Source organism: Acomys russatus, chromosome 20 (assembly GCF_903995435.1).
Source record: "Acomys russatus chromosome 20, mAcoRus1.1, whole genome shotgun sequence".
Taxonomy (NCBI): domain Eukaryota; kingdom Metazoa; phylum Chordata; class Mammalia; order Rodentia; family Muridae; genus Acomys; species Acomys russatus.
Window position 1 is genome coordinate 21790668 of NC_067156.1, and position 14710 is coordinate 21805377.

The 14710-nt window shown below is 40.4% G+C and overlaps 1 protein-coding gene across 1 annotated transcript in view; it reads left to right on the plus strand.

Annotated features, from left to right (window-relative positions):
* Positions 1-14710, plus strand: part of Camk4 (calcium/calmodulin dependent protein kinase IV) — a 222539-nt gene that overhangs the window by 187329 nt on the left and 20500 nt on the right. The window contains exons 6-7 of the mRNA XM_051163507.1: positions 9428-9518; positions 11721-11795. Coding sequence (XP_051019464.1) covers positions 9428-9518; positions 11721-11795 — 166 coding nt within the window. The remainder of the gene's footprint in view (positions 1-9427; positions 9519-11720; positions 11796-14710) is intronic.

Sequence of the window (14710 nt, forward strand, 5' to 3'; positions counted from 1 at the left end):
TTTTGATCTTAGCCATTCTGATGGGTGTAAGATGGAATCTCAGAGTTGTTTTGATTTGCATTTCCCTGATGACTAAGGACAGTGAGAATTTCTTTAAGTGTTTTTTGGCCATTCTGTATTCCTCTATTGAGAATTCCCTGTTTAGGTTTGTACTCCATTTTTAAATTGAATAATTTAGTCTGGTGGTGTTTAATTTCTTGAGTTCTTTATATATTTTAGATATTAGACCTTTGTCAGATGTAGGGCTGGTGAAGATCTTTCCCCAATCTGTAGGCTGTTGTTTTGTTCTGTTGAGAGTGTCCTTTGCCTTACAGAAGCTTTTCAGTTTCATGAGGTCCTATTTTTTAATTGTTGACCCTAGAGCCTGAGCTGTTAGTGTTCTGTTCAGGAAGTTGTCTCCTGTGCCAATGAGCTCAAGACTCCTCTTCACTGTTTCTTCTAACAGACTTAATGTGTCTGGTTTTATGTTGAGGCCTTTAATCCACTTTGACTTGAGTTTTATGCAGAATGACAAATAAGGGTCTATATGCATTTTTCTACACGTAGACACCCAGTTAAACCAGCACCACTTGTTGAAGATGCTATCTTTTTCCTTGTTGTATGGGTTTGGCTTCTTTGTCAAAAATCAAGTGTCCATAGGTGTGTGGGTTTGTTTCTGGGTCTTTGATTTGATCCCATTGATCCACCTGTATCTTTATATGACAGGACCATGCAGTTTTTATTACTGTTGCTCTATAGTACAACTTGAGATCAGGGATGGAGATTCCTCCAGAAGATCTTTTATTATATAGGATTGTCTTAGCTATTTAGGGTTTTTTTGTTTGTTTGTTTTTCCATATGAAGTTTAAAACTGCTCTTTCAAGGTCTGTAAAGAATTGTGCTGGTGTTTTGATGGGAATTCTATTGAATCTGTAGATTGTTTTTCAAACCTTTGAAAGCAATTTGTTGAGAAGGAGTATTAAAATCCTAGTGAAACACAAGGAGGAAGGTGTGATCTCTCAATCAATACAACCTCTCCACTCTTCTTCTTTTTCTTAGTTCTGTTATTGTCACCAGGAGAGAATAAGACCATTACCACAATTTTTAAAGCCAAATTTGTGGCAGGCTTTATTAAATACTGGTTGAACAATGGACACTGGCCAGGTCCACACCCGGCATCCCCAGACTGCATCAGTGAATTACACTAGTTAGAGGCTTATAAATGCAAACCCCACAAGGTCCTTCCCACCTTTGTCCAAGCGTGGGCAACCATATGCCCTGACAGACTTCCTGCCTATGTACCTCCCACCTCCACGTGATCAAGCACATCCTGTGTAGTTGGAGCAACTACACTTACATACAGAAGCTTGTCATCTTACATGAACAATAGCCCCCAGCATTCCAGGAAGTTGTTTGTCCTTGGACAAATGGGGCTTACAGGTTAAAGGCATTTTTGTTTTATAGATCCCTTGAACTTAGTAATTTAAACTTAAAACAACTTTAGCCATCACAGTTCCCTGAGTAAGACTAGGGACTCCAGGGCCAGTTAGATCGCTGAATATCCCAGCGCTTCCAGGAATGGAGTGACCAAACATTACAATGTTGCTAATTTTTTTATATACAAAGTAGAGGAAACAAACTTATTAAAATTAAAATGCTTGGTAAATCTCTTAGAACATGGCCTATCACACAGTGCAAGATTAAAGTTATTCAAAAAACAATCATGTGCTTTGCTCAATTCATTTGTGTTAACCTGCTTTAAAAGCAATTGAGTTTGGGATTTTATGTCTAGATAATCTCGCAATATCTAAACTGACTCTATAATTCTTACAGTAATCCTTCAAAGACGGTTTTAAAGTCCTAGCCCTAAGGCCCTTTGGTTATCTGAAATTACAGTGAGCTAAATCTTTCTTTAATGGCAATTAATGCTATACTTAATGGAGAATTTAATGCTTTTAAGTTTCACATGGGGCATGGATCCTTGAAACCTAGAAGGAGCTTCAAATTCATTGTGTTGAAGCCTTCAGTGTTCTGACAAAATTGCCTAATATCCTTCAGATGTAAGGCCACGGAACCCTACGGATCTTCGGATCACTATTCTCTACAGGAAACTAGAGGCTCTGGCCTGTCACATAATATGAACCATTTCTAAACAGCCGTAAAATACAAAGTTTATTTTGTAAATTTCAGATTTCAATGAACATAATACATAGAAATTAGTCATATTAGTAGTTTACCAGGTGCTATTTTAATATATGCACATTTCATATAAATCAGGTAAGATATTTATTTCCTCAAGCATTTACCTATGGCCAAAACTAATTTTCTCTGGTTTCTTGAACATATGGTATATTAATTATATCATCATCATCATCATCATTATTATTATTGTTATTGCTATTATTATCTATATACACGATACCACAGAACAGTGTTTTTATTACTGTGTAAACTTTCAGATTGCTACCATATCTGGAAACTAGGAACCTTCACTCTCAGTTCCTCACATCAGTTCTTTAGAGAGGTTGTTTCAGTGATATATTTATGTAATTGTGATATATTTATATAACTGTTGCATGTTTAATCTATTTAGGATGCTTCAAAGTGTTCATTTTGTTTCAGTTGATATTAATATAATTACATAAGCAGCATATAGGTAAAACATAAGAATGGGTAAACATTTCCTGCTAGGCATGCAGTCCAACCTATATTCACTCTTAAAGCACTGGCTCAGCTGTTTAACACATTTGAGATTGATCAGTGTGATTTCTTCAAAGCCGAGTGTCATTAATGTCCCTTCCTAAGATGGCTTTTACCTTCCACACCACTGTAGCTTTGGATTCTTTTCATACCTGGCTCTGTTCCCTATACTGCCAGGGACCCACAAATGTAAGGAATTGTTACTGGCTGAGGATCACGTTGAAGTGGCATCTTACTTTGCTGTTAGAAACTTTAGAAATTTATGAACGAATGTGGTGAAAGTGTTCAATATTAAGCAAAGTACTGGGCTTAATTACTACTGAGCTAAATATGGGACTGTTCCAATTGTCATCTTTTAAAAATAGCATCAACTGTATTTATTGCTGTATCAGGAATAGGCTTTAACATATCAAATATGTAAAGTAATTCCAATTGTAGAGCAGTATTATTTACTACTGTTGACAGTATCTGAGAAAGGACAAGTAAAGGAAGAGTGTACCCTTTTCTGTGGAACAAACAAATTCAGACAAGAAGTATATGGGATATGGTTCTTGGATATTATATACCAGTCAGACCAAGACAGGAACTCCTGCACAGGGAAAACAAATAACGTCAGGAGTGCAACTGGCTGAAGTGTTTCAAGGCTGCAAAGGGGAGAAGCCGGGCCATCCAGGCAGCCTTCCTCCAGTGAGAAGACAAAGGCAGATGTGCTCTCACAGAGATTTGCGCTCACAGACACAGGGAAGAGGGCTAGGTCTCTGTAAAGCTGAACGCTCCCCACTCTCACTATTTCAGCTGAGTACTGGCCTTGAGAAAGCTGTCCAAAGCCACAGAAAGAACCACGGAACAGAAGCATTCGTGTAGCTCCTATTGGGAATGGAAGAGTATGCGGTCCCAGTGCACAGATATAACAAAGCTTAAAAACAGACTTCAGATCTCAAAAGATTCGAACTGTATCCAGAACAGAGTTTTAAAATATCACATAACATTTACATCTGTGCCTGTACCTAGTCAGATAAACTTCATGATATCTAACATTTAATTACAGGGCATGGAAAGAAGCAAGAAGTAAGGCCAATTGACAGACTCAAGACACAGATGCAGAAACACTAGACAGGGTGATTAAAACAGTTATTACTGCTCCATCCTACATATTTGAGAAGACAGAGGGAAGCTGAGAATGTTTAAATAGGCTTGTAGAAGACATACTGAGAATTCTGAAATAAAACATCTGGAGATAAAAATTTTTTTTAATATAACTCTTAATTCCAAGATAGAAAAATATTCTTGGTAGAATTTTCAACAGATTAGATATATGACAAACAAACAAAAATATAGTGCATTTTTAGGCATAATGATAAAAGCTATTCCAGCCACCATGTTATTAAACCAACGTAATCCCTAACTACATTCTAAATATTTGCCCTTCTAGTCACAGATAACGGTAGTCCTCACCCCTCACCAAGGAAACTTCTCTCTGCAACAGATGGAGACTAGTATAGAAAACCACAGCCAATCAAAACGGAGCCTGGTCCCAATGGCTACATCTCCACCACAACTCATGCACGTAAAGGCTCAGAGAACATTTCAGAAGAAGGGATGGAGATAGCCTAAGAGCCAAAGGGTTAGCAAGCGTGGTGTGAGACTGTGTCTCCTATTCATGTCAGAAGAGACATTTAGTAAGTCTCACTAATGTGTCTGCTAACCAGGAGCTGAACGTGGACAACAGACAGCTAATGTGGACCAGGGGAAAGACCACAGGGCCTTCACCCTTCACAAAGCACGAGGAATGCTGGGAGCCGGAGATTCAGTCTTCTGCAGGGAAGAGCACACCAATTAGTTACCCAATACCAAATGACAAGACCTGAAAACATATATACAAATAACATTATACAGACTGAGCGGGTTATATTTATAGATGCATATCTGTATATACATATATCATAAATACATACATACATGCATATAATGACAATTAATAGAAATAGAGGCCATGAATTTGAAAGAGAGTAAAAAAAAAAGAGCACTATCCCAAATGAGCTTCAGGTTGATATTTGGACAAAGTCTATGAAACGATCTCAAATATAAGTTAGAGTCCATGTAGAATGATGGACACTAGAATTTAAAGAAATGTTACGTACAACTTTCTGAACTTGATGAACTGCCTGAAGTGATGAAAGTTATGAAGTTCAGGAACCTTAGAAAATTGCAATTTGGGCTGGCCAATGAAGATGTTTGCTGTCAAGCCTGGCCACATCAGCTTTGATCCCTGGGACCACACCCATAGAAGGAAAGAACCAAGTTCTGGAAGTTGTCTTCTGATGGCCATGTGCTTGCTATAATATATTCATTCCTTCACCCACATTAATAAACACAGTGAAATATTGTTAATGTCCGACAATTATAGATTATTTATCAGAAGTGGTATAGGAAGAGTAGACATCACCAATGTATTATGGGGAAAGGAAAGAAAAGGCTGACATCCGAAACCCAAAAGTTGCTGAAAAGGTCTTGGAAAATGATGGCTTTAAAATATGCACACAGGCTACCTGATGAGACTTGATAGCCTATTACCATATAGTGGGGGAGGAGGTTCCCCTTGGTCATAGACCTAGGGGAGGGGAATAGGGTGAAAGAGGGAGGGAGGGAGGAATGGGAGGATACACGTGATGGGATAACAATTGAGTTGTAATCTGAATAAATTAATCAAATAAAAAATAAAATGAAATTTTAAAAAAATACCAAAAAAAAAAAAAAAAAAAAAAAGAAAAGAAAAGAAAAGAAAAGAAAAAATATGCACACAACCTGACACAGTTCCTCGCTGGACCTGAAAGTACTAAAAATTTTAGTCTGCTCTTTAAAAAAGTAGAACTAATCAGGTTGTGCCACATTGTACTCCCAGTCTGTGACTTAAAGCTGATGTTCCTAACAGAGAACAGGGTGAGTTGAGCTCTTGAGGTCCTTGAACACAGATCCACACAAGTAATGAAGTGCTATGGGCATATGGTATCTATGCCCATCAAAATAAATTTGCTCTGCTCCAGCTCTGGTAGTACCATCTCATCATGTATTTAACAAACATCCATGGAACCTAAGCATGCTAGACCCCCAGCGGTGGCGAACCATCTGTTCGATGGTACTTGTGTCTTCTCATTGTTGTCTGATAGTGAGCTTCACTCGGCCCATAAGTCTGACCAGTCACTCCAGTCATACTTTATTTTTCCAGATAATTTCTCAAAAACCTACTCCATGCCCATGTTTGTATCTAGAGTCTGTAGGTACAAAGGTCAGTAAGAAATGCTGTTCTCAGGCAATCTTTTATATTGACAAACACACACTTGACTATTATTAGCATTAAAACATTAAGCTAGACACGTGAGGAAAATGCTATGGAAGGCAGAAGAAATTACTCACTCTGCGGAGAAGGTGATGACTATATGGGATGTACAGTGTTAGTTACTGTTGCCATATTGACTGATGTGCATGTGTGTATGATGCATGTGTGTGTGTGAGTTGTGCATGTGTATGTCTGTGCATGAGTATGTATGATGTGTGTGTGCATGTTCCTGCGTGGGTCCTCTCCTTCCACTTTGTTTTAGGTAGGGTGTCTTATGATTTCACCCAGCATGTGCCAGGCTGCCACTGCTTATAACAGGCCTGCTGCATTTCTGGGAGTCCAGGGAGTCTCCTGTCTCTCCTGTGTTTTTATCACAGGAAGAGTGGGGTGACAGATAGAGCTTCTGAGGGCACAACATTCCAGAAACATGGACATTTTCTGGAAAGTACACATACGTAACATGACAAGGGATGTTGATATGGCTTTGTGCATGTCAGTGGTTATCTCAGAAAGACACGCAGACACAAGTTAGGGGTTCTCTTTAAAGAACTTTTTAGTTTTATTCTGGGAAAGTTAGACCAGTTTGTAGGTGTGAGATTTCAGCTTGAATTTGTTTCTGCTTTCAGCTCAGGCCTTGCTTGAGTTGCTCTATGACTTGTAAGCGTATGGCTTTATCAGGTGGGCTAGATGACAGTGCAGCAGCTTCAGTACAGAAAGTGAAGGTTATTACTAAGCGGGGACAATAGAAATGCAAATAAAAAAATGAGTGAAGTATCTGTGGGTGAAATGGCTCAAGGCTAGTAAGGGAGACAGGAGCATGTAGGATGACTTGGAAGTAGGTAAGACAGCGATCCCAGACTTGAGATGAGGAGGACCAAGGCTTACACTAGGACCTGGCTAGATGATACTAAAAGTCTTGTTGGTCTGGTCATGGGATGTGCTTCTCCTCTGTGGACAGTTTTGAAACGAGAGGGGGAGGGGAGGGGAGAGAGAGAGCACGCTCGAGCAAAGGCAAGTGGCCGATGTCCAATGCAGATATGACACAAAAACGGAGTACTCACTCTGACATTCCTACTTAAATTTAGTTACACCAATTCTAAATTTTCTGAAGAACAGAAAGGAACAAAACATGAAGTTTAACTTTTGTTCCCTATTGGAAAACGGTAGCCAGAACACTGTTTTCTTTCTTTAATGACTAGTTCCTCTGTGTCCTGCTAGATTTTAAAAGAGATTCAAACTTCCTCCTACCAACTCCTGAGACATTATCAATTAACCACACACAGCCCATCGAACACAGCAGAGCTGTAATTAAACCAAATTGCCATGTAGTAGCTTTCATTACACAATGACACAGTTTTTGTTAGGACCATGGAGAGAGTTTAATTACAAGTCTAGACACCCTCTAAAGACACAGTAGCCATATTATCTTTGACTCTTTAAAGGAGAATTTGAGTTTTTGAAGACTGCATTTCTAAGAGGTGCACATTAAGGTATATTTAGGGGATCTATAGTTTCTTTTTAAATTTTATACTGTAATACATAATTAATCTAGGAATGGTTTATGTATCTGTGAATTAAAAGGTTTGTGAAGGGAAATGTACAAATTTCCCCTTTCATATTTGATTTACCTTTCATTTGCAGCCAAATACTGTTGTTTTTTTTTTTCCTTTCATGCATCCCAATATCAACTTATGCTTTTTTCTTTTCTTTTTCTTTTTCTTCTGTTTTCTTTTCATTCTCTTTGGTGTGTGTGTATGCATGTGCATGCGTGTGTGTGCTCGTGTGATGGCATGTGTTTGGAGGTCAAAGGTCATTCTCAGCTCTCAGCCCCACCTCTGGCTTCAAGAGGTCTCTTGTTCATTTTGCCCATTTCATACGAGCTGGCCAGGCTTCCCAGAATTCCCATCTATCCCACCCATCTTGGCAGAGGAGCGATGGCACAGATGCACTGCTGTGCCAAGCTTTAGGTGGCGTCTGAAGATCCCAACGCAGTGCCTTATGCTGGTGTAGCACATGCTTTACCTACTGTGCCACCGCCCAGCCTCACACTTACTTTTCAGCATAGAAAGCATGTGCTGTTACGTGGGACCATAATCATCTTCTATAGCATCCCATCCTCACCTGTACGCAGAAGCCGCCTGTGCCCCAGACTAGGGTATTTTCTCCCAGCCCTGCCTGGTCAGCATCTGGGATCCCCAGCCTAGACAGATGTTTCCTCTGTATGCATTCTGGATACTGTTTTTCTTATACTAAAACTTGCTCGCTGCTTATTTCTTTGTAACCGTGGACCACTTTTTGTGCCTTGTTCTACACTGTGCATTATTTTTTATACAACATGTACTTACCCAAACATTTCTATAGGATCTAGCCTGGAATCTCCTCTTTTCTGAAACCTGGTATTATACAGTGAAAATGAGAAAATGAGTCGAGCACACATACATCCCTTTTAAACATCTTTGACGTGCACTAGCTCTAATCTCACATGCAAATGAGCTTTCTGTGCAGTATATTTGTGGACTGCGTGTACGCTATTTCATTTTTCTTTATAGGCTTATAGTCTGTCAACATACCATTTGTGTGTCTAAACCCAGGCCTATCTGTCTACCATTGCTTTCTTGTATGATAGTTATTTAAAATGATAATCTATTTAATGTGTGAGTGTGTGTTTCATTAAAATTTTCACTGAGTGAATGTTTTTAGGTTTTGAGTTGAATTTAGGAGGAAATGGTGTAGATTAAAAACAAGTGTTTAGAGCTGATTTTGGGATATACATTTACGAAAGTGTTATGACATATGTGTTAGAATGCATCCGGAAGAGCATGCCTACCGATGTTCCTCCACTCTGCAAACCGGGAGGCCCGTGCCACAACCAGAGTGAAAGTTAAGAGTCTGAGTGTTCTGTTTTGCCTCTTCTCTTGTGGGCCACTCTAACCTGACACTGCAGATTTCCCTAGCCAGCAGCAGCCATAACTCTGCTTTCTGCCAGCATCCCATTTCCAAGGAAAATACATGACAGCTTCCTTGTGCTCTGTTGGAAAATAGTTCGAAGGGAGTGAACCAGGGTGAGGACGTGAAGAAATTGGAGTTTGGAATTAAAATGGACAGAACTTAGTTATGAATTTGATAGGGGCAGATGAAAAATAAGAGAAGCAGCCTCTGGATCCACCCAGAGCCTCTCTCAGCCTAGGGGAGCACTCTCCCACTAACACACACCCCGAGCCCTCACAAGTTATTCCTTAATCTGTATACTTTAACAGATTAACTTCGTTTTCCTTGTGATGCATATTTTTTTAAAAATCTTAATGTGTGTCCGTGAGCCATAAGATTATGGGAGATCTCAAAACATCAGATGCAGATCGCAGAGCCATAGATAAAGTGACACAACTGTTATTGCTTGTTTCCCCTGTGCAGTACCTGCATGAAAATGGGATTGTGCATCGCGATCTCAAGCCAGAAAATCTTCTCTATGCAACTCCAGCCCCAGACGCACCACTCAAGATTGGTAAGAGAGCTTCCTAATGTCTCGTGACCCATTTTCCCAGGCAGAAGACGTTCGTTCTAGGGAGTTTTAGATTCTGTTCTAGCCGGGATCGTCTCTGTCCAGATCCCTCCAAGACTTGGCATCTGTGAGTAACAATGCGGTGTTTGTTAGCTCCTCTCTGGCCTGTTAACCTGAAGCTACATGCTAGACCTCCCTGCACCACTGCTGGACATCCAGAGAAGCACCAGCTGTGGTGCTTGGTGACCATGAGGACCCCTCGAGATAACCTTGTGCATTGTAAATAAGTTCATAGTGAAAACTTAACTTGTGTTTTGGTTCTTAACTTTGAGTTGACAAATTACTTGGCGCTTAATCTTATATAATGAAGAACTTTAGTACAAAATTCTTGATCTAAATTAACAGAGAAAACTTGAAGACCGTACTTGCAGATAGTTTCCCACAGGGTTCTGTTGCACAATCAGGGTGGAAGAGGCCCCTTTTCTGCACACATATTTGTGGAGGACATGGTTTTACAGAGGGTCTGTGGTTGGTCAGATAGGTTAGAAATATAAAATGAAATAATATTTTTATTTCGGCATTCCTTTATAGAACCTTATAAATGATAATATGTAACCAACATATAGTAATTTATAAGAGTTTCTCAAACATTGTTGACTCGAGAAGCCCACCCCATCTAAGCACTCAGAAAAACTATGAAGTTGAACTTTGGGCAATTCTCATCTGCACATTGAAATCAGCCCTTTAGGAGAAAAATGCATTACATTAAAAAAAAAAAAAAAAAGATTTATTTATTTATTTAAGTATACAGTGTTTTTGTCTGCATGTACACCTGAGGCCAGAAGAGGGCATTAGATCACATTATAGAGAGATGGGTGGATGGATGGATGTGAGCCATCATGTGTTTGCTGGAAATTGAACTCAGGGCCTTTGGAAGAGCAGGCAGTGCTCCTCACCTCTGAGCCCTACATTACATTCTCTATCCCATACACTTGATAAAGCAAATTTTCATTTCCAAAGACCTTTGAAGGCGCTAAGAGATGAATTCTCTTCCTTGGCAGAATCTGCATAAAAGCCATTGGAGGGTGTTGCTCTCTGCTCAGTTCTCCTTCAGAGCCAAGCTGATGTGTCTCCTCGATTTACAAGTGTTAACACCTCTAAACATTAAACATTTCTGCCAAGGAAGAACTCAGGCAGCAGAGTGTGCTTCAGGAGAGCAAGAACCTAAAGAGGCACTGTGAAGAGCCTGCTGGGCAGCCAGCTTGCTCTGGTAATCACTCCTGACAGACAGTAGACAGCAGGGAGTTTCTGTTTCCTTTGATATCACTTTCAAAGATTTGATCCTTAAAGAAGTCTCTTCGGGTGGATGGTTAGATACTAATTTGGGCAGGAAAGCCTTTCTTTCTGAAGGCCTGCCTGTTGTGCTCAGTGACACAGTCAGCGGCCTTATGGAAACAGGGCTGTGTCTTTGAAGTTTAAAATGGTATCCGTTCTGTACTGGCCTCTTGAAGAACGGCCTCGGGCAGCTTTTCTGACACTTCTGAAGAGAGGTCACCCGGCAACAGGTTATCACTGTAGCAACTTGGATAATATTTTACTTAGGTTATATGCTGAAGAATGAATACAAATAATTTGGGCTCCCCTCAAAATGTTTTACTCATTATATGAGAATAAATTATTATCTGTCAGACATTAGGTACTGATGTTACTTATAGTCAACTAGAATAAACTTTGGGTATTTCTGCTTGCTTCCATGGCATCTGTGAAGGTCTGTTTTGTTTTGTTTTGTTTTGTTTTATCTCACTAGTGAATTAAAGACTCTGAAGAGCATCACTAAGCCCTATATTGTCTCCTTGAGTTACTGTCATGTGAATCTCAGGGATTTTTATATAAACATCACAGTTACGGTTACTAAGAAAATTCCCTTGCATGTTAATGTTTTTTTGAGATGTAGAGGAAATTCAAGCATTATAAACTATTTGTAAATGTATTGATGAGTCATGTTTGTTTTTTCCAGAGTTAAAGAAAGGCTTGAATTACTGGTTTTTTTAAAAAGGTTCCTTTGAAATGACTTGTTTCCACCCTCAGCCACGCCACACCATGTCAGAAGCCAACAAATATGTTAGTTTTGTTTTTGAAAAGCAGAAGAACCTTTAAGAGCCGAGAGAAGTCTTGGTGCACTAACTTCCTCTCTTGTGTTTCCAGCTGATTTTGGACTTTCTAAAATTGTGGAACACCAAGTGCTCATGAAGACAGTATGTGGAACCCCAGGGTACTGCGGTATGCTTTTTAATGCTGACATTTTACCTTCATTGAAATCTATTTTTACCTAATGACCTGGTTTTACTTTTAACTCCCAATGTGTCTATTTATACATGCTTTAATGTGGCCATTAAATGGCTTGGCCTTGGGTGTAGCGTGACTGTGGCGTTTACAGATGGTACTTGGATCACCTTTTGTCTTTCCTGGGGGGACTCAGTGATCTGGGATGTAGGGCACGCCTGTGTCCGAATGCCTGTTGGGGTGCAGCCTACTCCAGGAGATGTGCAGGAGTGGAAAGGCAGCCAGTAGGGAGCAGGGCAGGAGAGCAGCAGCAGGGTACGTGGTTGCAGCGGAAGCCACAGGCCCTTCCTAAGCTTCTTTTCCTTTATTAGGGTGTGTTGGAGAGAGTATTGATTACTATAAATGGCACACAGGACAGTGAGAACAGGGCAGCCTCACAGACTACCACAGCTCACAGCCGAAATAACCTGCCTCTGGCTCTGGCCATTGAGCATATCAAGAGAAAAAATGACACGAAATACATAAAGTGGAAAGATAGATTTCTTTATAGCCCCCTCCCAAACTGAGAAAAGCATTCCTTCTCAGTCTGCCGCTGCATTCCTGTAGTACTTCCACAATTTATAGACAGGACACAACAGAGCTAAAGAATGTGCATATGTCGACTCAGCCGTGGATCCCAACAGCCAGGCTGAAGGACGCCTCTCTCCTGACAGTGGCCAGGGCTTGGTGATGCTGACCCTGACCTTAGCGTGATACAGTATTTCTTGTAGGCAACTGGAGCTGGAAGGGACAACGATAAGAAAATCCCTATTTGAAGACCAATGGCATACATTAATTAGGTTATCCATGACACTGCCTCGCTGGGTTCCCCAACAGTCTCCTGGCTGCCCTTGAGGTAGACAGTGCTAACGGCCACCCCCACCCCCGCCCCTGTCTCGTGAGCTGAAGGCACCCTGTGTCCAGCCCTCACTTCACAGACAGAACAAAAGCTTTTGATCCATGCGAGCATGAACCATCCCGTCCTTTTTATAACTAAATTAAGATAGCAATAACCTAACCAGAAATAAAACAGCTGGCAAACATTAGCAGGTGTTCCTAAAGTTGGCGGCCAACAAAATACGCAATAAACCAACTGAAGTGTTGACGCCGGGGGTCGGGGGGGAAGAAAGATGAAACTTGAAGTCATTACTTGACAGATGACGCAACACCTCCTCCTAACATCAGTCTCTTCATACAGCACTCCTTTCACTCATGTCTTCAGCAAACACTTATTAATCGCCTGCTGTATACGCAGGCCACTGCCTCACACAGGAACAGTGTTTTCTGTATTCACTCCACTGGAGAGGGTTACAGGTTCTGGAGGAGTGGCTTGTAAGCCCAGCTGTGGTTATCAACCTGTGGGTGGTGACTCCCTTGACAAATCTCTTATCTCCTAAAATATTTACAGTACAATTCATAACAGTAACAAGATTACAGTTATAAAGTAGCAATGAAAATAACTTCATGGTCGGGGTTCACTGCCACACGAGGAACCTGTATTAAAGGGTCTCAGCGTTAGGATGGTTGAGGACGTCTGGCCTAAGGAATGCTGATCTCATAGCATATGTTCAAAAGCCATCACGGAAACACGAAAGAGAAGGTGTTTGGAGTTACTGGACGTTTTCTTCTATAGCATCTGTATTTATGGACAACTGTCTTCCTTAGAACTAGACAGAGCATAATTGACTCATTTTAACACTTTTTAATAGAGATGAGATTGGAAAAGTACAGTAAGACATTCTCGGGAGCAAGTGTATGCTGAAGCCCCAGAATCTCAGTTCTGGAAGTAGCTCAACATTAACTTTTTAACATTCTCATTTTACGAAGGACCAAAACATTCAAGTATCTTTCCCCATTCCCACGTCTCGCTGTTAGTGGCTCAGGCATAAGAATTCATTTCCCCTTTAAAAATCACCACAGATAAGTCAATATATTATTTCTTTTATTATAAAATGACTTGGTTTACATGTTTCTTTGTTTTTCTTTGTTTTTGTTTTGAGAGAAGGTCTTGCTCTGTAGAGCAGGCTGGTCTCCAACCCACTGTGTCGTCCATGTTGGCCTCAAACTTGCAGTCAACCTCCTGTCTCAGCCTCATAATTATTCCAGGTGAGCATTACCACACACAGTATAACCATCCAAAATGTCAAATATATCACGTTGTCACTGTAGGAAGTGAAAGTGAGCATACACATTGTCAGAATTAATAGAGCCTGGATATTACTTCTCTGTTTCCAGGTTCAGGTACAACATTTATAATTTTGCTTTTAATGAGGTAGTTTACCTGGTGAATAAAAAATATTTCCTTACAATTTTATTTTTCATAAATACAGTAATGGCACAGAATTAGTAACTTCTCTTCATATTAAATGTTTCCATTGTGCCAAGTGGTTTCATCCTACCTCATAAGGCTTTGGAAGCTGAGTAACCAGGGGTTACTAATAATAATCATGGTTTATAGTAAGTTCAGAAAATGTAAACTAACTGTGACTTAGCATCCAGCGGCCCAGGACACCTCCTGCTTGACAGTGTCCCCAAGACCTAACAGACAATGTACTTATGAAATCTCAGCAAAATGGTTGTCTGAGTGAGACTGGAATAGTGACAACACCAGTTGCCGTGCCTGTGTGTTCTGTGGTTACAGAAAACAGGAGAGCCAGTTTCCTCCAGGCATGATCTCATGTGCATAGACTAAGCCCAAGCAGTCAGTTCTGGAATAGTATGACTGCAAGCAATGCTAAATGAGATCAGTAGGTTTTATATGCATGTTACCGATAATGATTAAAGAAATTATGGATTTGTGAGGGTGAATGGGAGACAGGAGGAGATGGAGGAGGGAGAAGGATGTGGGAGGGAGGGACGTAGATGCAGTATGC